The 25,294-nt window shown below is 38.5% G+C and overlaps 1 protein-coding gene across 2 annotated transcripts in view; it reads right to left on the reverse strand.

Moving 5' to 3' along the window:
• Nucleotides 1–427: 427 nt before the first annotated feature.
• LOC124789370 (structural maintenance of chromosomes protein 1A) overlaps nt 428–25,294 on the reverse strand; it is a 168,005-nt gene continuing 143,138 nt past the window's right edge. For both annotated transcript variants that reach the window (XM_047256697.1, XM_047256696.1), the window contains exons 20-24: nt 19,086–19,230; nt 12,675–12,854; nt 3,814–3,992; nt 3,515–3,692; nt 428–988 (exon numbers count right to left, since the gene is read on the reverse strand). In XM_047256697.1, the coding sequence (XP_047112653.1) occupies nt 887–988; nt 3,515–3,692; nt 3,814–3,992; nt 12,675–12,854; nt 19,086–19,230 (784 nt within the window). In that variant the 3' untranslated portion in view covers nt 428–886. The remainder of the gene's footprint in view (nt 989–3,514; nt 3,693–3,813; nt 3,993–12,674; nt 12,855–19,085; nt 19,231–25,294) is intronic.

Consider the following 25,294-nt stretch of genomic DNA (forward strand, 5'->3'; position numbering starts at 1 on the left):
TGGCTCATACTGTGCGAGTAAAAGCACGTCAATGCCTCTTTCACGTTCCTTCACTATCTTGCTTGAGTGGGCCATAGGAAAAGGTAAAATGTTCTCTAAAGAATTTCGAGGAGAATGTGAGGGATTTTTGAACAACAATTGTCAAATGGCATGGCTCAGTTGTCAGGCACGCTGACTGACTACGCTTGGGTTCAATTCCTGCTGCTACAGTCCCCCCCCCCCCCCACTCTTCTTTTAATTCTTCACAATATTAAACTATTAAAATAGATTTAAGGATTTAAATTTATATACATAAAAGTGATATATTCATTATGATGACACCACTTGTGAAATAATAACTTTTTTGTCACTTTACAGGCTTAGAGCAGTTCTGTCCAGTGTACTAGGTTGTTTAAAGGTAAAATAACTTTCGTAATTCTGGATACAGTAGTGTGTTAAAAGTATATATTTCTGCAAGTCTATGGACTCGACAGGGAAAGATAATGATTTTTAGGGTTCTCACAAAGACTATGTAATGTGGTAAGAAAAAGAGAGAGGGGGAAGGGAGTAGGGTGGGAAGGCGGGGCGGGGAGGGGGTATGGGGCAATTTCAATTACTTCACAAAAGAACAAAAAACGGCTTAAAACTATTGACACAATGAACCTCACGAAGCAAAAGACATAAAGCTGTATTTTTAAATATCTTATAACAAAAAGATGGACTGTACAACAAAGACTCTGTAGTTGCGAATGGTACCACTATGGACTGGATCACATATGGACGCTGACTATCAGCAATTTGTGGCCATTATACATAAAAATCTTTAAATTGTGGTAAACATTATGTTCATAATACAAAAATAATACAATTTCTATCTGCTCATCATACAAAATGCAACAGTTAACATCTAATGTCTGTGTTGGTCTCTCTTCTCTTGTTCTGCATCTAGATGGGATGGATATTGTGTGAGGTCCAACGTCAGCACTTTGCTCACGAGACACTCTCCTACCTGTATACATATAAACATAAGGTAAATTTAAGCATCAGTGTCATTAACTTCAGTTTTTCAGTTGTTAAAAAATACTAAAGACCATTCAGGATAATAGAAGCATAAAGTATAAATAAGAATGACTACCATTCTGTTGTTGAACATGAACAAGATGATCTTGTATTTTAAGGAAATTTTTATTGCATTCTAGTAATCAACAAAAAGTCTTTATGGACTGTAAAGCAACTACTTGTTGTTTACGAATACAACAAACACAATTAATAATTTGTATGGAAATTTTCTAGACTATTAAAAAAAATGTTCTTGTGTTATCTTATCTTTATTCCTCATGTGGCGCAGAGAAAATATCCAATCTTCCAACAATAATGTACAAGGAAACATGGATATACAGTACTAGAAAGGTATGCCATAAAAGACACTGATACTGTGGATGAGCTGCTTTAAATTTCATTACTGAACTCTGCCACCAGTGGAATGGCAATTTATCTTCAAATTGATGTCTGCCTTCTATATTTGCATGCATTAAACTGTCAACTACGTTAATATTACATTGTATGTATATAAACTATGAGTATCACACACTCTCAAGAAAGAATTCAAAGGCTGACTCATCCAACATATAAAACAGAGTGATTGCCTTTCCTACTAAAGGAAACAGTGAATGGGTGCAGAAATTTTGTGACATAAAATCCTGAAATAAGTGTGAATGTATCATGCTAAAATTTCTGCTCCCTTTATGACGTGTTTGAGTGAGTAAACGTGTATATGATGTTATTCTGCATACTCATGTTTCACTTATGTATTGAAGATACTTGGCTCTGCTTGGGTTTTTGCACATTTTGTTTGAGGTATCAGTTGGGCAACGAGCGGTTATGGGGTGAAGAGCCAAAGTTGTGATGTCAGAGCAAGTGCACAGACACCTCATCGCCAACCACAGCTCCAAGGGATACACCAGACAGAAGATCCCTTGAACTCTAACGAACAATGATGAAGAATAAAACATTGAGCTTGGATGTATATTTTAACCTGTTTCTTGTCTGAGGTCTCTAGATGGACCTCGCTCATGATGGCATCACAAGAGGCATCATCTGTTGTGAGACAGAGACTGAAAATGAAGTAATTTGCTAAGAACTCCAGCCTACCGACTTGAGTAGAATGGGTAAATAACTGCTGTGTGGTGTAATACAGTTCAAGTACTGTACAGGAGTATTGCATAATCATCACAATGAAAGTTTAAAGCAGTATAACTAACAAATTCATGCAGCATATCCCCAAAACAGTACTTACAAATGAATATCAAAATGTACCTTAAACACGTTGAATAATTCCTGCTTGAAACACTGCTCCAAAACTAACAAATGTCTATTGGTGGAAAGGATCACAACCGTGTCAGAAGTAAATTACCACAGTTTACTGATATGCTACTCATGGGAGCTTTATTTTCAGCTTTGCTGAACAGGTGCGCATTGGCACCTCCTATCAAAAACTGATGACAACGAACACTTTCAGTCATTTTTTGAAGACTGAAATTCTGCTAGTGGCACCATTATGGTTTGCAAAATGCTTTCACACTTGAAACCACTCAGATGATCTTGATAAACCTTGTTATACATCCATATTCACTGTTTATGTACACACACTTAATATCTGGGGGTAGACAATATTCTTTCACTTTATAACTTGGTTATGCATCCATCTTTACAGTTCATGGACACACACTACGTGTGGGTATACAATATTCTCCAGCTTAACAATATGCCTATAGTTCAAAATATACGTGTGACCTGAATAAAATTGTCGAAACTTATAATAAAATAACTTCTTTGGCCCCTTACTTCACAAACTACACACAACTTAGTATTTCAGTGACTATCTGGGTCTTTGCGCTTATTCTAAGCATGCTTCACTAGGCGCGTGAGAGTACACTAAAGACACTTTAGGCAATATGGCTCCCAAAATCACTGGAAACTGTCTAGAACTTTACAAAGGTGTTCCAAACCCATTTAACTGTTGTCCATGATAGAAATAGAAACTTCTCAGCATATTAGCCGGTTGTCAATTTTGAGGCCTGACTGTAGAGACTTCACACACTTAAAAAAAAAAACACCTGGTAAAATTACAAAGAAACAGAATATTTGGCCAGGAGGCAAGACTCGAGTACTATCAGTAGACATATCTGAAAGAGAAAAATGCTTTTGTTAGGTTTCAGAACTCTTAATTCCTTCCTCGGGAAATAAAGATGGATAACTTCGGAGAGGGTGGAAATGAGACACAGGACACTGAGGCCCCAGTTTCTGAGAACCTACCTGTTGCAAGGACATTAGGAGACAAAGATCAACTGATCTGTATCGGAAAGCATAATAATAACTTTCAATCTGTCAAACACTACACTATTTATAATTAATTTGTCTGCTATCAAACTACAAGGGTAGCTATGTTGCTCAACATTACAAACACTTTCATATGTGAGCTCTGAAGTTTCTAACATTACTGCTTATATAAAAATTGCTGCTGGAAATAACTTACATCTGGACATATCCCTATAAGAGCATCTGCATGGCTATAAAATTCTTCTTTTAGGGAAATAACTATGGTTTGCAGAGAAGATGTTTTATCTCTGATATAACTTGCCACTTTCCCGATGTTTGTGTTATCAAGTGCAGCATCAATTTCGTCCAGCACAAAAAATGGTGACGGCTGGTAGCTGCAAATGAAATGTATTTTGGAACATAATCCTCAGGGGCTGAATGATCAGTGACAAAAAGAAAAAAAAATACAATTGTTTAAGAGACACTTGTCTGTTATTAACTACAGTACACACCAACCTGTGTATTGCAAAAAGCAGAGCTAAAGCCGCAACAGTTTTCTCTCCTCCTGAAAGATTTGACATTGGCTGGAAGCGCTTCCCAGGTGCTACACAATTGTAATTAATTCCATCAAGATAAGGCTCCTCAGGATTCTCTGGACCAAGAAATGCTTGAGCTGACTGATTCTTTGCAAGAGACTGTTGGGAAGGAGGAAAAAAAATCATTAAATTACACACATGAAAATGACAGCATGCAAGGCGTACTATCAAGGCTTTAATCTTTGGCCCAAAAACTTTGTGTACAGCACAAGCACTTTACAGGAATTTGTTTCTAACTCTAATGATATTGAGAATGAATGGACGACTCTACGAATCTGTTAAAGATTTGCCATAAAAATATGAGACATTCTAAATATTTGTGACAGTAGAGGGGTGGTTGTTATGAGCTGCCAAAAACATGCAGCCCTATGCCAGATTAACAAACATTCCTCTTCTTTGACAAAAATTGATAGTATTAACTTTTAACTAATGTTTTCAGTATAATTTCTTTCACTTAAATCAAATAAAGACAGAAATTTGCCCTGACAGCCAGGCAGCAGTGAACATACAGTACTGAAGGAAAAAAGAGAATTTTTCTGTCTTTTTGAATGATAGGTTCCTTTCACCAAGCAAAAGAGAGGAAAGAGTTTAAAGAAATGTGAATATTTAGAGTAAACAAAAAAGCCATTGGGAATCCCAAGTCAAAGGCCATAAAATATGTCGTACTGGAGTGGACTGTTAGCAGCCCCTGACTGGTAAGCACAACCTATCTGAATATAATTTTATTTCAGACAACTTTTTGTTGTGGTTGTGTAATTTGTTCTATCTTTGGTATATTACTGCTATTATTTGTGCTGTTACATAAAACAAGATATAGGCCACAATACCACAGCGATTTAAAAAAAAAAAAATCTTTTATTGTTCTGTCAACAGTGATACTGTTTCAAAATGACTGACAATGAAATATGGATATGTATATGGTATTTATGTTTATATCGAAATCATCAGCAACCAGTGGCTGACTATTTCGATATATACAATTACAGTTGCTGAAGATGGATAAAATAATAAAATATTTTTGTACTTCACTTTCCTTCCCTGGTGTTAGGATTTAGTATCTTACAGATTAAAGTTTATTTTTAAACTTTAAATAGCACAAAAATCAAAGCAAATTGTAAGCCAGTGCATGAATAACTCCCCTCTAAACATAATTTTGATGTAATTCTATTGTACTTCACCAGGAAAACTAACACCAGATGCTGGTACACTCATCACATTCTGTCATTAACATAGCAAAATCTTGTAACTTGAAAACTGCCAATTTCGAGTTACACGTTTCTACAAGATAAGAAATGCCGTGCGTAAGGTGAGGCATGCTTAGCTCATCTATCGTAAAGTAACAGAACCTTGCATCTTGTAACATTCGAATCTCAAGGCACAAAACCTCATATTTCAGAAGAATGTTTATGCTTGGATATTTACCACAGTCCTTTCACTGTTGTGCCAATTTAACAATTATTTAGAGCTTCTCGGTGATATTTATAAAATTCTTTGTGTAATTTAGCAGTGTTGTAGTGGAATGATTAATATGCAATAGTTATTAATTGTTCATGTGGTTAGTTAATGTGTGCAGAGGGTTAAATATATTATCCAAAAATCGTAAGTACACAAATACTGAAACACACTAATTTCAGTAACAGACCAATCCAAATGTAGAGCTCTTATAAGACAAAATTCACCAACAAGAATAAGGTTAGCTTAGATTGAATTGTGTGATCGTTTTACCAAATACGTAACTTTCATTTTATTGATACTTTTCTGTGTATATAGAGAGTAATATCATGCTATAGGCCATAATAATTAACAATGCCACTCAGAAATACATAGTATATAAACTTTACATACAATCAGTGAATTTTATGGAGGTTTCTCTTGATACGGCAAGGGACTCAAATGCAAGTAAATAATAACAAATCAAAGGGAAGTAGACTCCTGCTCAGAAGTTTCAAGTGTACTGCCAGCGTAATTCTCACCAGCAAATGAACCTTTAGTGTCTAGTAACTTAAATGTAACAATGGGAAGTCCAGGTTGAAATATCAACAATTACGAAAAAGACTGCCACTTACCATAAAGGTGACATGTTGAGATGCAGAGATGCACAATGAAAAGACTGTTACACACTAAGCTTTCAGTCAAAGCCTTCTTCAGAAACAAAAAGAAAACACACCTCATGCAACATGACTACTATCCCTGGGTGTCTTAGCCGGACTGCCAAGCAGCCCCGCTAAAACAGCTGGAGATAGCAGTCGTGTGCATATGCTTGGGTGAATGTGTGTGCGTGTTTTCCTTTCTTCTATGAAGAAGGCTTTGGGTGAAAGCTTAGTTTGTAACAGTCTCTTCATTGTTCCTATTTGCAAGTTAAGTGTAAGTGATTCAGAATGCAGTGATGTCATATCTGAAATAATTTTCTGGTTGGAAGTTCTAAGTGTACTACCCACACCAATCTCTCCAGCAAACAAATCTTCAGTATCTACTAACAGAAATGTAAGTAATTCAGAGATGGGTGATATGATATTTGGAGAAGAACGTGCAGAGCCCTGAAAGATCTGTGTTGAAACAAGGTCCAAGGAATAGACAATATTCCGGCAGATCTACTGACAGCCTTGGAAGAGCCAGCCATGACAAAACTCTTCCATCTCATGTGCAAGATGTATGACACAGACAGAATACTCTCCTGAAGAAGAGAAATTTGTTAACATCGAATACAGATGTAAGTGTTAGGAAGTCTTTTCTGAAGATATCTGTCTAGAGTGTTGAAGTGAAACATGGATGATAAACAGTTTAGACAAAAAGAGAATAGAAGCTTTCGAAATGTGGAGCTACAGAAGAATGTTCAACATAAGTAGATCACATAACCAGTGCGGAGGTACTAAGTAGAATTGGGGGAAAAAAAAGAAATTTGTGGCTAAACCTGACTAGAAGAAACGATCGGTAGATAGGACACATCCTAAGACACCAAGGTGTCGCCAATTTAATATTGGAGGTAACTCTGTGTGTGTGTGTGTGTGTGTGTGTGTGTGTGTGTGTGTGTGTGTGTGTGTGTGTGTGTGTGTGTTTGGGGGGGGGGGGGGGGGGTAAAATTGTAGAGGGTGCCCAAGAGATGAATACGGTAAGTAGATTCAGAAGGATGTAGGTTGCAGTAGCTATTCAGAGATGAGGAGTAGCCCGGAGAATTGCATCAAACTAGTATTTAGACTGAAGACTGTAACAACATCAAAGTAATTCAGAAGGCAGTGATTTCATAGATTTGGGTACAAGTTATCGGCCTAGTACAGCAGAGGAATCTGAAGGCTCAGAGGCAGACGATCTGAACCCAACAAGAAAACTGGAAGAAGAATCATCTCAAAATGCACAAAAAAGAATAACACATAAGACAGCAGAAAACAGAAAAAATAATGACAATTTACAAACAACTGTGACTGGTGAAAATGGAGTGGTATTAGGTAATCAGAAGCAAAGGAAAAGCCAGGCTGAACAAATAAATGCCCTGAATAACCCTGCGAAGTCAGAAATCACGACAATCTAATGAAGTAACAAAAAAAGTGTGCTAAGAAGGTAAAGAGAATCATCCTATATAAATAAGAAATGAAGCTAAAATTGTAGAATGAAAGGCAAAGAATATACAAGTGCTTAGGGTAAGAAACACAACTAAATAACAAGAGTATCTAGGAAAATGTGTTCATAATGGTCACTGAAATCAACATGTTCTTCAACATTTGAGAAGAACCACATATAGTCAAATATTTAATACATTCTGTCAAATATGACCTAGGAACAATGGAAAGTGTATGTTGCTACCCTAAGTTCATAGGAAACAATTTAAACAAAAAAAAAATGCAAAGTAGGAGAATCAAGAAGGAAATATATTCTTCAGTATAATTTGAAAGTACAAGATGATGTATTAACCATGTGAAATGAAATGTTCATTTCAACTTTAGGAATTGGTGAATGGTCAACCAGCAGATGGGTTAAACAGAGTAAAGAGGATAATTATTTCGAAACAGGAGGGGAACAGAAATGCACTGAAGGAAAATGTTAATAAATTTTTAGATAATGTTACCAAACTGCCATGCAATCATTGCTCAGCCCCTACTTCCAAGCTTTGTTTGGAGCCACATTTTTGTCATTTAGTGAATTGTGCAGGGTGTTCAAAAGAGACTGTATTAGCAGTAATGTTGAACCAATTGCTGGAAAAGATTTATTTGAAAAAGAAACAACATTGCTTTAATTCGTCTAAAAAAAGATGAATGTGATCTCTGTGTCCCCCCCCCCCCCCCCCCTCTTTCCCACATAATATTACACTGTGTCAGTGCAATGCTAACTACATGAAGAAAGAAAGGGCAAGGCAGAAGTCAAAAGATAAAAAGGAGGCAGCTGAAGCAGGGAAATAATGTGTCTCTACCACAGAATGTGCAACACTGTAGTTACTGCTTGCATCCCAGGTCAGTCGTCTTTATTTTAAACAAAAGTTCGTATATCACAATTTGTTGTGATGGCAGATTCGATTGAAAGTTTGCAAAGTAATATTTTAGAGCTAGATCAGAAATGTAAGGACTATGGTATGAAGATTAGCATCTCCAAAACGAAAGTAATGTCAGTGGGAAAGACATAGAAATGGACTGAGTGCCAAATAGGAGGAACAATGTTAGAACAGATGGACGGTTTCAAGTACTTAGGATGCATATTCTCACAGGATGGCAACATAGTGAAAGAACTGGAAGCGAGGTGTAGCAAAGCTAATGCAGTGAGTGCTCAGCTACGATCTACTCTCTTCTGCAAGAAGAAAGTCAGTACCAAGACTAAGTTATCTGTGCACCGTTCAATCTTTTGACCAACTTTGTTGTATGGGAGTGAAAGCTGGGTGGATTCAGGTTACCTTATCAATAAGGTTGAAGTTACGGATATGGAAGTAGCTAGGATGATTGCAGGTACTAGTACATGGGAACAATGGCAGGAGGGTGTCCACAATGAGGAAATCAAAGAAAAACTGGGAATGAACTCTACAGATGTAGCAGTCAGGGCGAACGGGCTTAGATGGTGGGGTCATGTTACACGCATGGGAGAAGCAAGGTTACCCAAGAGACTCATGGGTTCAGCAGTAGAGGGTAGGAGGAGTCGGGGTAGACCAAGGAGAAGGTACCTGGATTCGGTTAAGAATGATTTTGAAGTAACAGGCTTAACATCAGAACACGCACCAATGTTAGCACTGAATAGGGGATCATGGAGGAATTTTATAAGGGGGACTATGCTCTAGACTGAACACTGAAAGGCATAATCAGTCTTAAATGATGATGATGATCACAATTTCACTACCTACAATTTAGCGGTATGTTATATTTGGCATTAAGGATGACAAGAGCTATATGATAATGTATTTGAAACTCTCACTACACTTTTCCTAGACAGAAATAAAGAGACTATAACAAAACTAAAATATATTATAGTGAATGGTGTTGTGCTGAGAACCAAAATGTTGTTCCCTGAAATGTGCTACAACAGGACAGCAAGCAAATGGTATGACAATCATTCGAAAATATTTACATGAAGGCCACACGAATTAAATGCAATAATATGCAATCCATAATTGAATACAGAAAGAGAAACAGGGTGCTCTATTCTCCAGCTAATTATGCTGATGTGATATACGAAGCAATATGCAGCAAACAGGGCAAGTACAAAGCAAAGTACATTTTACATGACTTTTTGAAGACTTCTATGGAATTCTGTATAGTAAATCAATTTGTTCAGGGAAGAAAGTAGGAGACTCATGTGATACTCACAAACTGGCTCTAAGATATAATTCACTGGTATGTTTATTTATTTATTTATTTTATTTATTTATATACTTGTTCCATAGATCTGTACATGTGAGCAAGTCACTCAGATGTGGAACGTGCCAATGTACATAATAAAATACATAGAATAAAGACATTGGTTGGTTGGTTTGGGGGATTAAAGGGACCAGACTAATAAAGACATTGTTATAGTATTAATAACAGTGCACAAAAGTCATACTTATTAGCTTAAAAACTAGTCAACATAAATGTGAAGATAGCAGTTTCATATTTAGGGCATTATTGCATCTATTTTAACCTTGAACAGTAATCAAAACTTCCCACTTTGGGTTTAAAAGTGACCCAAAAATGGAAATGAGAAAAACAGGAATTTTTACATTAGGGCATTATTGCATTAGTTTAACAGTAAACAGTGTCAAAAAATTTAAAAACATCTTTCCAATCTGGGTTTTACTTATTTCTCTGAAAGAATTCCTCTAGTGAATAAAGTGACGTCTCAAGTAAATAATTTTTCAAGCTACGTTTAAATACTGATGTACTACTCCTTATACTTTTGATGCTGTTGGGTAGGGAATTGAAAATTTTCGTTCCAGCGCACTTTACCCCTTTCTGAATAAGTGTCAAGTTGTTTAACTCATTGAAGATAAAGTGGATTTGAAAGAGGATTGGAAATTTCTTCCTAGATACCCTCAACACAGTCAATATAAATATAAAAAAAGTCTGTACGCTTGACCAGCTGCAATTTCAGTACAAAAACATCATTTGTCTAAAATCCAAGAGATTATCAGCAATCTTTACAAATAAGTTCAAGTAAATTGAGGGAAATCACAAAGGCTTTTAATTCAAATTAAATTTGTTTTGAGTTTAAATGCTCAGTTTTGTTAGTATAACATTAAAAACTATTTGAATGCAAAAACTCTTAAGTTCTTGTATGTTAATAATATTTTACTACAAAACCTCTTGTCTTATTAAATACAGTCATTAACACCACTGAAATGCTGAATAATATGTGCAGCAAATACTGTTACTTAAGTCTACAACTCAATCTCTCTTTCAGAGTTGTATAACTTGTATCAAATAAAAACTGTATTAGAAAAGTTTTTTGTTCTTTCACGTAAAATGCATATTTTTGAGATACAAAGTATTGCTGTCTTGATGACAATATGCTCGTATTCAGAAGATGTCATATTACTGTGTAAGATCACTTAATCAAATCTTAAGGCATTAATGTTAAAACAACCCTATACATATACAGGGTTATTACAAATGATTGAAGCGATTTCACAGCTCTACAATAACTTTATTATTTGAGATATTTTCACAATGCTTTGCGCACACATACAAAAACTCAGAAAGTTTTTTTAGGCATTCACAAATGTTCGATGTGTGCCCCTTTAGTGATTCGGCAGAAATCAAGCCGATAATCAAGTTCCTCCCACACTCGGCGCAGCATGTCCCCATCAATGAGTTCGAAAGCACCGTTGATGCGAGCTCGCAGTTCTGACACGTTTCTTGGTAGAGGAGGTTTAAACACTGAATCTTTCACATAACCCCACAGAAAGAAATCGCATGGGGTTAAGTCGGGAGAGCGTGGAGGCCATGACATGAATTGCTGATCATGATCTCCACCACGACCGATCATCGGTTTTCCAATCTCCTGTTTAAGAAATGCCGAACATCATGATGGAAGTGCGGTGGAGCACCATCCTGTTGAAAGATGAAGTCGGCACTGTCGGTCTCCAGTTGTGGCATGAGCCAATTTTCCAGATGTCCAGATACACGTGGCCTGTAACTTTTTTTTCGCAGAAGAAAAAGGGTCCGTAAACTTTGAACCGTGAGATTGCACAAGACACGTTAACTTCTGGTGAATTGCGAATTTTCTGCATGAATGCGTGAGGATTCTCTACCGCCCAGATTCGCACATTGTGTCTGTTCACTTCACCATTAAGAAAAAATGTTGCTTCATCACTGAAAACAAGTTTCGCACTGAACGCATCCTCTTCCATGAGCTGTTGCAACCGCGCCGAAAATTCAAAGTGTTTGACTCTGTCATCTGGTGTCAGGGTTTGTAGCAATTGTAAACGGTAAGGCTTCTGCTTTAGCCTTTTCTGTAAGATTTTCCAAACCGTCGGCTGTGGTACGCTTAGCTCCCTGCTTGCTTTATTCGTCGACTTCCGCGGGCTACGCGTGAAACTTGCCCGCACGCGTTCAACCGTTTCTTCGCTCACTGCAGGCTGACCGTTGATTTCCCCTTGCAGAGGCATCCAGAAGCTTTAAACTGCGCATACCATCGCTGAATGGAGTTAGCAGTTGGTGGATCTTTGTTGAACGTCGTCCTGAAGTGTCGACGCTTTCTCGGCTCCTGTCGCCATTTTGTCTCACTGCGCTCTCGAGCGCTCTGGCGGCAGAAACCTGAAGTGCGGCTTCAGCCGAACAAAACTTTATGAGTTTTTCTACGTATCTGTAGTGTGTCGTGACCATATGTCAATGAATGGAGCTACAGTGAATTTATGAAATCGCTTCAATCATTTGTAATAGCCCTGTACATATACTGAATCTGAAAATGAATAACTGATTAAAGAAGATGGCTTTCATGATTTCTGTAGAAATATTTTTTACGGTGGAAAGAAGGATTATTATGGCTACTCTGTCACCTACCAGTCAAATAAATATTTAGACACACTGAAAACAAGTACTCTATACAGTTCCAAGGAACCTACCAGACCATGATAAGGCAGCATCTCCAAAATGAAGGGTAACTATTGCATATGCCAATAAGATTTATGGGCATATTTCACTGGTAGTAATGATCACATCCACTGTTTTTACATATTGTTTTCACTAATTTAGAAGTTTGTAAGCTGAAGCAGGAGAGGAGTGGGGGTTGGGGGAAGGGGGGAGGACTAAATTGCTTATGACTTGGCCCAGTTGAACTTTCATCTTTCTTCACTGGATGAACAGGTTACCAAATTCGAAAAGAACTTACCTTATAGATGTTATCAATTTCATTAGCTACATGTTCAAAGCAGTTCATGAAGCGATCATGCCGTTCCTTTTTGACACGTTCAAACTTCTGTTTGGCTTTAAAAGCATGCCTCCTTGAGTTTTCAAACTCCTCGTTTGTTTCATGGAGTTTTTCTCTTGCCATTTCCAATTTCTGCATAGCCTATAATAAAAAAACCCTATACATGCAAGAGAGGAAGGCAATACAAAATACTGATGCTAGTCAAAATATGCGAGGAATAATTCAGATACATCAGAAAGGAGAGGAAAGGTTCATGTCATAGCTAATATAACACTCCTGTAACATTAATTTATGTTCTCAAACATCATATTTAATAACTAAATGAATATGATCCCATGGGCATGGGAATCTGATTTGAAAGTCACATTTCAAACAGTTTTGGGGACAGGAAGAAAGTGGTAGGACACACATAACGTGTGTTACGTTTAATGTTCGTGAAGAAACATAATATATTAACAGAATCTGGAAAATAGGCTCTCCATTCCCAAAGGACAAAAAGATTAAGGTTTATACACTCAAAAGACAATGGTAGTTAAAACATTTAAACAGTCTGATGGTTGAAATAAGTGTGAGGATCCCTTGTAATATATCTTTCTTACATTAGTGGGTATTGCTGGAAAACAATACATACATGAATGAATGGCACAAAGAGCAACAGGCCAGTCCTCTCCACCTCAAGACTTAGAAGCAACAAACACATTAGCTGGTGGCCATAGCTATGCCACTACTGCCATTTGTTGCATTCGAAGAGTCATTAGAGGTCTGGGAATTCTACCTTCATCATTTTGAATTCCAGTATTTTGCTTATAACATTTTGAGTAGGCAGCAAAGTGCTATGTTTTTCTCATATAGTAGTCGTTTACATGAACAAAGTGGTGCAGAAACTGAAATCACTCTTGGACCCATGTGAATTTTCTTTCGACGATCTCTGTGCTCTGTTACAGTCAGCAGACGCATCTTCTTGTGGCTAGGCTCCAGCTTAATTAGTGTCATAAACAATATGAACAGTCATATGCAACTTAGGATGCTGTCTTGCTGGGGCCCACACTCAAATGCAATTTCATGTCTAAGAACTATTAAATCTCATATGTGGAATTCACTGCTGCAGGATGTGACTGTGTGCCTTATCCCTGACAGGAATGGTGCCATAAAAGCTTTAGCTAAATCTCATCCTAGTCGTGGTGAAGTAATTAAGTGCTAAATCTTTCAAGGTTGTTTTGGAAGCTTAGCAGGTTTCTACAAATGACACTCAGGTTTCCCAAGTTGTTACAGTTGGAGTCATGAACAGCGAAGGTCAAGGTTAGACTCATTCACCGCACCTGATGTCACATATTCTCCAACAGCCAATGAGTGTTCAGTAATACTCTGAGCGCTCTGTTGTGAATGTCTTAACGAGTGCGAACATTCAGTGTGATTGCAGCAAATTTTACACAAGCAACTGAGATATGAGGATCATTCAATAATTAAAGAGACAAACTGGTCTGGGGAAATAACTGTTAATAAGACAACTTTGGTACTTTTATGGCTCTAAGTTGGGATGAGACCTGATCAGCTGATGTATCAACGTTGTTTTGCTTATAGCCTCAAAAATACATTTCAAGATGGTAAGTCCACCTGAAATGTCTACATTAGTTGAACAACGTTCTGTTATTCATTTTTTACTTGCTGAAGGCAAGAAACTGGTGAATATGTACTGTGGAATGTCTAAAGTTTACAGTGAAGTTGTACGAATCGTGCAAATTTTTACAAGTGGGTAGAGCAGTTCAAAAATGGTCACAACACAGTGACTGACAAACACCATTCTGGCCGACCAGTTGCAGTTTCAACTCCCTCACTTGAAAGTCGAATTGATGATATTATTTGTGCTGACCGCTGTGTGACTGTGGAAATGATAGTGGATAAGGTTCAAGTTAGTACTGGCACAGTTCATAACATTATCTGTAACAAGCTGAAGTACCACAAAACTTGTGCAAGATGGGTCCCAAAGGAGTTGACGCAGCTACACAAGGAAACAAGGTAGAGAATGTGCACAGAGCTAAAGCAACATTATGAAAGAGAACATGAGCACTTCCCCAACAAAATTTTAACTTGTGATGACACTTGGGTTCACTATTATGAGCCAGAATCAAAAAGACAAAGCATGGAGTGGAAGAACACCAACTCACCTGTTAAGAAAAAATTCAAAGCCCAAGCATCAGCAGGAAAAGTAAAGTTGACGGTGTTTTGGGATGCTGAAGATCCAGTTTTTTGTGATTATCTCGAAGAGCAGCATACAATGAACAGAAAATACTACTCTGATTTGCTGTTAAACAAGGTGAAGCCAGCCATGAGAGAGAGACGTTGTGGATCTCAGAGGAGAGGTGTAATTCTCCAGCAAGACAACACACATACTGCTCTACTAACCCGTGAAACCATTGACAAAATGGGCTGGGAAATACTGCCTCATCTCCCTTACAGTCCTGATTTAGCACCTAATGATTTCCATTTGCTTGGTGCACTGAGGGAGGCATTATGTGGGAAGAGATTCCAAGACAATGGGGATGCGAAAAAGTTTGTGGGAAATTTGTTCAAACATCAAGATAAAGAGTTCTTTGCAGCCAGAATAAAAAAGCTTGTTGCCCGTTGGAACAAGTGCATAAATGTTCAAGGAGATTATGTTGAAAAATAGAAAAATGATTGTTTTTTAAAAATAAACACTTTTTTCTCCAGACCAATTTGTCTCTCTAATTATTGAATGACCCTCATACATAATTTGCAGGATACATGCTTTTTTCAAGCATAAAGCCCCTCTACTTGCTCAGAACCAGCAACATTGCGATCTCTGTCTGTGCCTAGCCCAGCTCGGAATATAGTCACTTTTGCAACTACCAATCAAATGCTGATTCTGACTCATTATCTTCTATTTCTATATCTAAGTTTCAACCAAGTTCATGGATGTCCAGATCGCTGGTGTCTCTTAACATACTTGTTAACGGTGATGATTCTTCCTCCCTCCGCATTGTTGCATGACCTTTTTTGTAACGTTTGCTTGGGTCAGAAATGCCCTCCTTCCTTGGCATTGCAATGTGTCATGCACATCAAATGCTCTCCATTTCTGTCTGGGCTGCGGCAATGAGCATAACAGAAGGTGAAGCCTGCATCGTGCAGCAAACTGCTGTGCCTGCAGCAAGTGTTGTCATCTGACTGTCACCTGTCAACAAGCAGCCCACTGGGCATGTGTTCAGTGGCAGCGTGAGGGCAATGTTGTGGTACATACAGACATGATTGCAATATCTTGCCATGGAAGCTCACTTATAACTTGAAAATGGCAGCTGGTTTGCCCATGATATTTGCAACCTTCGACATTTCTATCTTTGTGTATTCTCATGATCTTTTCGAACATTTTGACTGTTTTTCACCTTCATTCAAATAATGGTGACAGATTGTGTGCCATTTTCCGATTCTGAAAATACATTGCTAGTCTTCATTGAACAAACAATTAACAACAAAGTATAGAGATTTATTATGCCGATGGATATCAGCCACTGCAGAAGCTACATCCGTTGTACTCAGGTTTATGGTGATTTCAGGGAGTCTGTAAACCTTTTCGCTGCTACAGATGTGCTCTCTGCAGTCTGTGCTGAGGGCAACTTTTGTTATAGCTGTACTGCTCGATAAATGCTGGTGACAATGCTGAGACACAGCATTCCAGCCAATACAACATATTTATCACCTTATTTTTCGAACACTATTAGGTGAAAAAAAAAAAACTTGATTTTTGCACATCTTACAGTCTGATATCTTCACTAAATAAAGAACTGAATTTCTTTTTATTATCTGTCATATTTACTGCCCTGCCTCAAATTGAGTAAAACATCACATGTAATTTTTAAAGAGATTGCAGACGTAGAAAAGCACTGAGTAAATTTTGTGTATGGTTGATTTTAGCCTATATATTGCAGTGAATGAAATGTAGATAAGATATCTAAATTTTATTTAAAATTGAGAGCACAACTATCTCTCATTTCATTCTTGAGTTATTGGATTTTATATCAAATGGAGGGTCGTGCACGTTGTGCCCATTTGTGTCCTTTTGCTTCATGAATCATGTGGTCACAACAATTGTCATTTCTCATAAGTGATTCAAGATACTGAAACGATGATCTCTGCAAAATACGATAGTGTGCAATGAGGGGCACACATTTTGTATGATAAATAGTGAACACTTTTTTATTCACAGAGGTATGGAATAACTCATTTGCAGCAGTACGAGGTTGGCAACTCACAATGCATACAGACATCCATAGAACTGTAGGAAAATCCAAGTAGTGTATGTACACACATTCACAGCACCTGGGGTACGGTGTAACAAGACGTACATACACATCTGCAGCAGTGAATGGACTGATTATTTGGGTTCCCATTGACATAATGGGCTAGTTTTTAATGAATAACAATTTCAGCGCATCTTTCACTTTGAAATATTCTCCTACAGATGTGAGGTCTCATCTAATAGTGATCACACAGCAGCACCTGACTCATTTAATGTACACACAGTGGAGGTTTTTTTTATTAAGTAACGTGGTTTGTTTTGACAAATTAAATACAAAAAATAATTTATCATAATAAAGTACACAATGTATTCTCTAAATCTACATCTGCAAACTGGAAATCAACAGAATATACAATGACAGAAAAAATTGCAACACCAGAAAATAACTAGTGTATAGTAATGAAATTTTGGAAATAAATTTAACTGATAAAAATTGTAAGCTCACAGGTTAATGTTAATATGAGATAAGCCATTGCAAATATTAAATTCTGGTACATTAGTAACATGTGTAACCACCAGAATGTTGAATGCAAGCATGCAAACGTGCATGCATTTTGTTGTACAGGAGCTGGATATCAGCTTGTGGGATGGAGTTCCATGCATGTTGCACTTGGTCAGTCAATACAGGGAAGGTTAATTCTGTTTGTGGATGACACTGGAGTTAGTGCCCAATGATGTCCCATACATGCTCGACTGGAGACAGATCTGGTAATTGAGCAGACCAAGACAACATGTCAACACACTGTAGAGCATGTACTGATGTACAAATTTGCAGTCAGGATGTATGGGATAACAAGAGAGCGCTTCCGCTGTAATACGAAATTGCACTCCAGACCATAACTCCAAGTATAGGTCCAGTCTGTCTAACATGCAGACAAGTTGGTTGCAGATCCTCAACTGGCCTTTCCCTAACCAAAACACAGCCATCACTGGCACTGATGTACAACCAGCTTTCATCAGAAAACACAACAGATCTCCACCCTGCCCCCAATGAGCTTTCACTTGACACCACTAAAGTCACAAATGGCAGTGGCTTGGGGTCAGTAGAATGCACACAACAGGGCATCTGGCTTGGAACTGCCTTGTAACCAATTTGTAGCAGTTTGTTGCACCACTGTGGTGACAATTGCTGTTGCACAAGCAGCCTGATGTGCCAAAGTCATAGACCAAACATGACAGTCAGCCCTCTTGGTAGTGCCTCATCACCATCCAGAGCCCTGTCTTCTAGCGACTGTACAGTGGCGTGACCATCGCTGCTAGCAATTAAGTTTCTCTGCAATATCACAGATGGGAAGGAACATCCAATTTCTCGTAGCCCTGCTACACAACCTTGTTCAAACTCAATGAGCTACTGATAATGGAATCTTTGTCGCCTTACAGGCATTATTAACTAACATCAATTCATCACGTCCATTCTCAAAGGTAACTAATGCTCATGAAATTACAGTAGGTATTTATAGCGAACCTGATTCGTGTCCTCACAGAGGTGCTACTAGTGCCACTCTTATGCAACTGATGCGAAATTTGAATAGACATGAACTTCCAGATGTAGAAACACACCTACCAACTTTTGTTTATGCCACACAACTCCTCCTTGATGATGCAATTTTTTTCCCATCAGTGAGTAAGACAGTTTCTTCTCACCACACTAACGGATGGACCATTGGAAGAATGACTGTCTATATGACCCAAATGGGCTGTTATTACTATTATCTTCATGCTAACAACAAGACAGGTATATAGGGGCCTGAAGGATATTCCTTATTGGCAGAGTATGAGACGGTGGTTGTTTGGGCCTGAATGGCCCACCTAGGGCCAGAACACAGAATTACAATTACACCATCAAAAAGCAGTTTATGTCAAATACATAATTATTAATATGACATATTTGCAACTACCATTGTCTTCTAAGTTGGTAAACTGACGGATGCGTTTGACATACAAATAATATTACATTAGTTCTGACAGTTTTCATTATTTGGAAAAACAAATATAATCGTTCCAGTAAACAATGAACACAATAAAGGGGATGCTCAGGAAGAATAAAACAAAAGACATACCCGCATGTTTGGTGCCTGTATTCGCTGAATGGTGTTTTGCAAGTCATTTATTGCTTTACTTAATTTATTATCCATTTTTTTTACATCGTCTGCATCATCTAGTTCCTTCAGATTGTCTGGTAGTTGTCCGTAATCAATGACAATTCTAAAAACAAATGGAAATGAGGTTCTAAAATTTCTTTTTCCATAAGTAACATCAAACATAAATAATTTCCTATATCTCAGTAGAAAACTCTACTGATGACAACAGTTTCAAAAAATAATAATGTCAACATATAACATTGGAAAATCACAATAACAGTTCCAAAAAGATTGTTAATAAAGCAGGGTATTGTTCGGCTGTGGTAACACGTTTGTTTCCTGAGGAAAATCTAACCTTCAGCTAGTACATGAAGTACGCAAAGGTCTGCACTACCTGAAAACTTCCTCTCAAATTAGAGCCCACACTGCACGAGTCTGTTTCATTTTTTTGTAGTGTGATCTTTTTTTACAAAATTTGGACCCCCCCCCCCCCCCCCCAACTCGTGTGAGATTTTCCCTGTAGTCGGCTAAAAAGGCATGAAAATCATTTTTTAAAAATTTGTTTTAAGCATTGATTAAAACACTTCTTTAAAAACATTATTTTATTTCGAAAGTGTATTAAACTTATCCATAAAAAATTGACCTTTTTTCAATACATTATATACACCAAATGTCACTGGTCGTTGCAGATGACAGAGAACCTTGTTCGTGCCTTGCTTTGAACAATATGATATGTAACTTTTCAATCTTTTGATTTACATGATCACTAAGAGAGTTCTTGTTGGTGAACTTTAGCTTAGCTTTCTTCCACAAAGGGCTAACTTCTTGCTTGCATTTTTGTATCAATTTGTTAGCATGCTGTGTAACATACGCATTGTAGAAGTTTTGATACATATTCATGTTGAAAAGCATAACATCAGTTTGATATGTGTCGCAGAATGTCATGATTGATTCAATGACTGACATGCAATGATTTTGACTGGCACAGCTGGGAACTCCCCAAATGAAATCTGACATCTTTGCAGCAGTTGTTTCAAATTGGGGAATCCTGGACATGCACACTTGTAAAACATTCAGTTTAGAGAGGCCATTAAGACTGGTGAGCAATGTAATATTCTCTATACTCTGGATGAATTTTATACCACAAAATGTTATCCATTATAATAATGTATATTCTCTGAATTAAAAAGTTAATATGAGATTTTCATTGCGACCTCCTCCCCATTCCTCTTTAACTTGACAAAAATGATCTGATGTAGCTCTCTCATTTGTGATCACATTGTGCCAGCTATAAAGCCACAGTAAAATATCCACAACATTCCTCATGTGAATGTATGCTTTCCCGGCGTATACAGCTGGTGAAGAGTTTTCGGGCTTCCAGCCGGGTGGCGGTGTCTTCAAACTGTGACATTTTGATGAGTGACATACTCGTCATCTTCTGGCGAAGTGCCGAGACTTTGTGGATGCCGGTCCCTTTATACCTGCGGCGTGCCCCCCACCACCCGGCCGCGGGAGGCTGGCTCCAGAGGAGCCGGCGGGCGGGGTGGAGGGGGAAGCGGGTGCGCCGTTCGTGTCCCCGTCAGAGCATTCCGGTCACGTCTCGTAAGCTGGACGGTTCTTGGTGCGTTCCTGGCGTATTGTGGCTAATGCTGGATTCCAGGCCACGCCCAGTTGATAACCTTTGTCCCTGTTCACAAGATTCTCGTGGATCCGTATTTCTATTGATTCTTTAATGACGCTGTCCCAATAGCTCCTGGCTCGGCACAGCGCCCTGGTGTTCTCGAAATCAAAGGTGTGATTTTCTTTGATGCTATGTTCCGCTATAGCAGATTTCTCTATCTGTCCAAGTCGGACATGCCTGGTGTGTTCCTTGCACCTTTTCGAGATGCAGCACTGCGTTTGTCCAATGTACTGTACACCACATTCGCAGGCAATGCTGTATATACCAGGTGTGTTGAGTTTGAGTGGGTCTTTAGCTGAGCCCTGCAGCTCTTTCGTCTTCGGCGGTGGTCGGAAGACGGTATTTATGTTTGATTTTCTCAGTAGCCTATTCTCAAGCTACATGGGCAGATAAATGGCAAGAGACACTCAGTAGGACTGGTACAACAGAGTTTAAATGTAATTTTGCCAAAGGAAAGTTCAATCAAAAGATCTAATAAATTATGTGATAGAACAGTTGGGTATTCCAAATGGAGACCTATAATGATACCTTTTCACACTCTATCAGGTGCTGATAACTCTTGTCTCACATGGGTAACCGGCGTCTCCATGTTCTACACACTGATCATTCAACATCTGACACTGTTCATACCCTTTAGATGCATTACCACACCAAGGAACAACACTAAACATGAACAACATTAATGCACTTTCATGGCTATTCTACCTGTCACAGAGAATTACATCTCTATAATCATTTATATATTTGCCGCTAGCAAGTACGTCTGAAATACAGAGCTCAAAAAAGAAGGTACTAAATATTACAGTCAATACATGTGCCTTGAGGATTGCTTAGCTAAAAATGGATGTGCCAGCTACTCTGCAACACACTAAAACCTCCAACTTAATGGTATAAGGCTGGAATCTTGACAAATCACAAATTTTTGAAAGCATACCACACTTTTCTTGCTTTCAGCTACAATAGAGGACAGGCTCCAGAGGATCACTATGCCTGAACAGTTAGTTTCACAGACCACAGCTTATTTCCAAATGCTTCCAGCCACTCTAAATTTAATGGCTTAGTACTTTTGCTAAACAGCAAGGAAAAGGCTCATAGGGGCAGTTCATTTTTCTGCTCATGTGTCCCTGATAACCTTCCCAACTGCAATGCCTGGTTCCTCACTTCTAGTGTGCTTTGATACCCTGCAAAATTGTACTCCATTTCCTTTTTTTGTATACCAGAGAGCCCAAGATATCAACCATTTCCTTCACCGACTCTCCACCATCCCCACAACCCTTTACCTCCATGATCCCTAAGCATCAGTGTTGAAACCCTTTCCCTATACATCAACATCCCTCATGCTCATGGTGTCGCCATTACTGAACACTTTCCCAATGTCCTTCAGACTCCAAATCCATTACCTCAGTTCTTATACACCTTACAAACTTTATATAACACACAACAATTTCTTCTTTGAAGGAAAAGGTATGCATGCAAACCTGTGGCACAGATGTGGGCACCTGTATAGCAACCTCCTATGCCAATTCATTTATAGGCCATCTGGAGGAAGCTTTCCTAGCCTCCCAAAACCCCACTGTTCTGGTTCAGATTCATTGGCAATACCTTCATGATCTGTACTCAGTGTCAAGACACCCTATCCTCATTCTTTCACAACCTAAATACCTTCTCTCCCATCTGCTTCATCTGGTCCACTTCAAAACAGCGTGCCCTCTTCCTGGACATTGCCCATCTCCTCTCTTATGGCTTCATCCACACCTCTGTCCACATTAAACCTGCCAATCACCAACAGTACCTGCATTTTGACAGCTGTCATCCCCTCTCCCTTCCCCCAATACAACCTGATCAACTGGGAGCAGTGTATTTGCAGTGACAAGAACTTCCTTGTCCCTTATGCTGAAGGTCTCACGAAGGCCTTGACAGACAGGCACTATCCCCCACACCTAGTCTGTGAACAGATCTCCCATACCATTCCCCCACACACCCACGATCCTGCCACCACCCCAAGAAACAACTACCAAGGACTGCCTCCATTCGTCGTCCAATATCGTCCCAGACTGGAACAATTGAACCACATCCTTCATCAATGCTTTGATTACCTGTCATCATGCCCTGAAACAAGGGACATCCTACCCGAGATCGTTCCCATCCCTCCTAGTCATGATCTGTTGCCCATCCAAACTCCACAACATCCTAGTTCATCCCTATGACACTCTCAATTCCAACCCATTGCAACATGCATCATATCCCTGTGGAAGACCCAGGTACAAGACCTGCCCAATCCACCCACTCAGAACTTTCTATTCCTGCCCTGTCACAGGCTTAGCCTACCCCTTCATAGGCCGAACCACCTGTGAAAGCAGCCGTGTCATGTACAAGCTCTTCTGCAATCACTGCACAGCTTTTCATATTGATATGACTACTAACCAGCTGTACACTTGGATGAATGGACACTGCCAAAGTGGGCCGAGAGTATGGTAGACTATCCTGTGGGACAACAAGCAGCTGAACGTAAAATGCTTAAGGATACAGGGTACTTATAAATTGTGGAAAAATCGAAATTTTTTATGACTTTATTAAATTCTATAGTCTTTCCTAATTACACTGATATATACATTACAGGGTTTAAAATGAAAAATAACCTATATATACCAAATTTTAAAGTTACAGTCATGTATTCCGCCATGCCCCCTTTATTTCTGTTACAGAAGCCAATATTATTTCGAAAAGAACTGTGAGCTTTCTGTTTCCAGTGATTATATGTATGATACACTGTATATGTTGGCAACAGTGCAGGTTTCTAGTGTCTGTGAATGATTATCTTTGCTAGTACTTACTTTTGTTTCACAGAAGCAGTTTGTTCATGTGTTACTGAATGTTTGTTGCCCAAGTGCTACATATATTTGTGGAAGTACATATCCTTTAGTGTGCAATAAATACGAACTACACCACGCATCAAGAAATTTAATAAAAGGAAATTCTGTGGTAACCAGTTTACAAACAAAGCAAGCCACACTGTTAAAAAAAATCAACCTATGTATAAGTTCTTCAGTGAAGAAACTCCCACATGGCATGTCTCCTGCTAGTTCAAATTTTTGTGTTAACAATGTCGTTGTTTGTAGTGGATTTGTTATTGTTGATGTGGGCATCTTATCTTCTTTGATAAAGGAAGTGGCAAAATGTAAACAATGTGACAGTTTAGGCTGTCTTGAAATAACTGAACAAAAAAGTAGCAGGAAGGGTTTAGCATCAAAATTAGTTGTTCTGTTTAGATCCTGCAATAAATCTACCTTGAAAATGACTTCAAACATTGTGAATAATTCATATGACGTGAATTTGAAGTTAGTTTATGGAATGCATACAATAGGAAACAGAAAAAACGGCTGCTCAAACGTTTTGTGGTTTGATGGACCTTCCTCCTCCTCCAGGAGGTTCAGTAAGTACATAAAAATACTTTTTAATGCCTTGACGGTTGTCTCTAAAGCATCTATGAAACATGCAGCAGAAGAAACTGTAAATATTAGTGGAACTAGGGACATTGCTGTTGCACTTGATGGGACATGGCAACATCGAGGACATGGTTCCTTGAATGGTGGTGTTAAGTGCTACTTGTCTGGAGAATGGAAAAGTTGATGATGCTGAGTGCTTATATATGTACTGCCACACCTGCCGTGGTAACACTGAAGGACATATTGAACGTCAGTGTTCTAAGAATTACGATGGTTACAGTGGAGGTATGGAGTGTGATGAAGCTCTAAAAATATTTTAGAGGTCGGTGCCCATTTATAAAGTTAGATATAAGAAGTATCTCGGCAATGGGGACTCTAAAGGTTTCAATAAAATTAATGAGTTCAATGTTCATGGTGATACCTTGATAACAAAACTGTAGTGTTGTGGACATGTGCAAATGGGGATGGGTGCTAGATAGAGGGAGCTATTAAGAGAAATGAAAGGAAAGTTGCTATCTGATGGAAAAGAAGTCTGGCCGAGGCAGATTAACAGAAACTGAAAGAGATCTCCTTCACAGTTGTTATGGACTGGCCATTAGATGAACTGCACTTCTGGAACTGTATGAGCCACCTACTTTCATAAGCTGTCCACAGATGACCACCCTGATCACGGTCTTTGCCCTAAAGGAGCAGATTCTTGGTGTGGTTAACAAAAAGCAAAAGAAAGTGGTCAAACAGACTGTCATAAGCATTCCCTTCCTGAGCCTCTTATGAATGAAATAAAACCAATATTTAGAGACCTGAGTGACCATGTTTTGCTTAGTAAATGTCTTCATGGGGGCACTTAGAATAAAAAAGAAAATGTTTCAAAGATTGAGGGAAAGATAACCCAAGAATGTTTTTGTAGGAGTCAATACATTGAAAGTTGGTGTACTAGATGCAGTGATATGTTTCAATGATGGAGTGATACGAAAGTTGGTAGTCCTGAGAAATTTAGTCATAAAATGTGGTTCTAATATGGAAGATCAATTGCTTGCATGTGACAACGGGTGCATGAAGCT

This window comes from Schistocerca piceifrons, chromosome 3, assembly GCF_021461385.2.
Source record: "Schistocerca piceifrons isolate TAMUIC-IGC-003096 chromosome 3, iqSchPice1.1, whole genome shotgun sequence".
NCBI classification, from domain to species: domain Eukaryota; kingdom Metazoa; phylum Arthropoda; class Insecta; order Orthoptera; family Acrididae; genus Schistocerca; species Schistocerca piceifrons.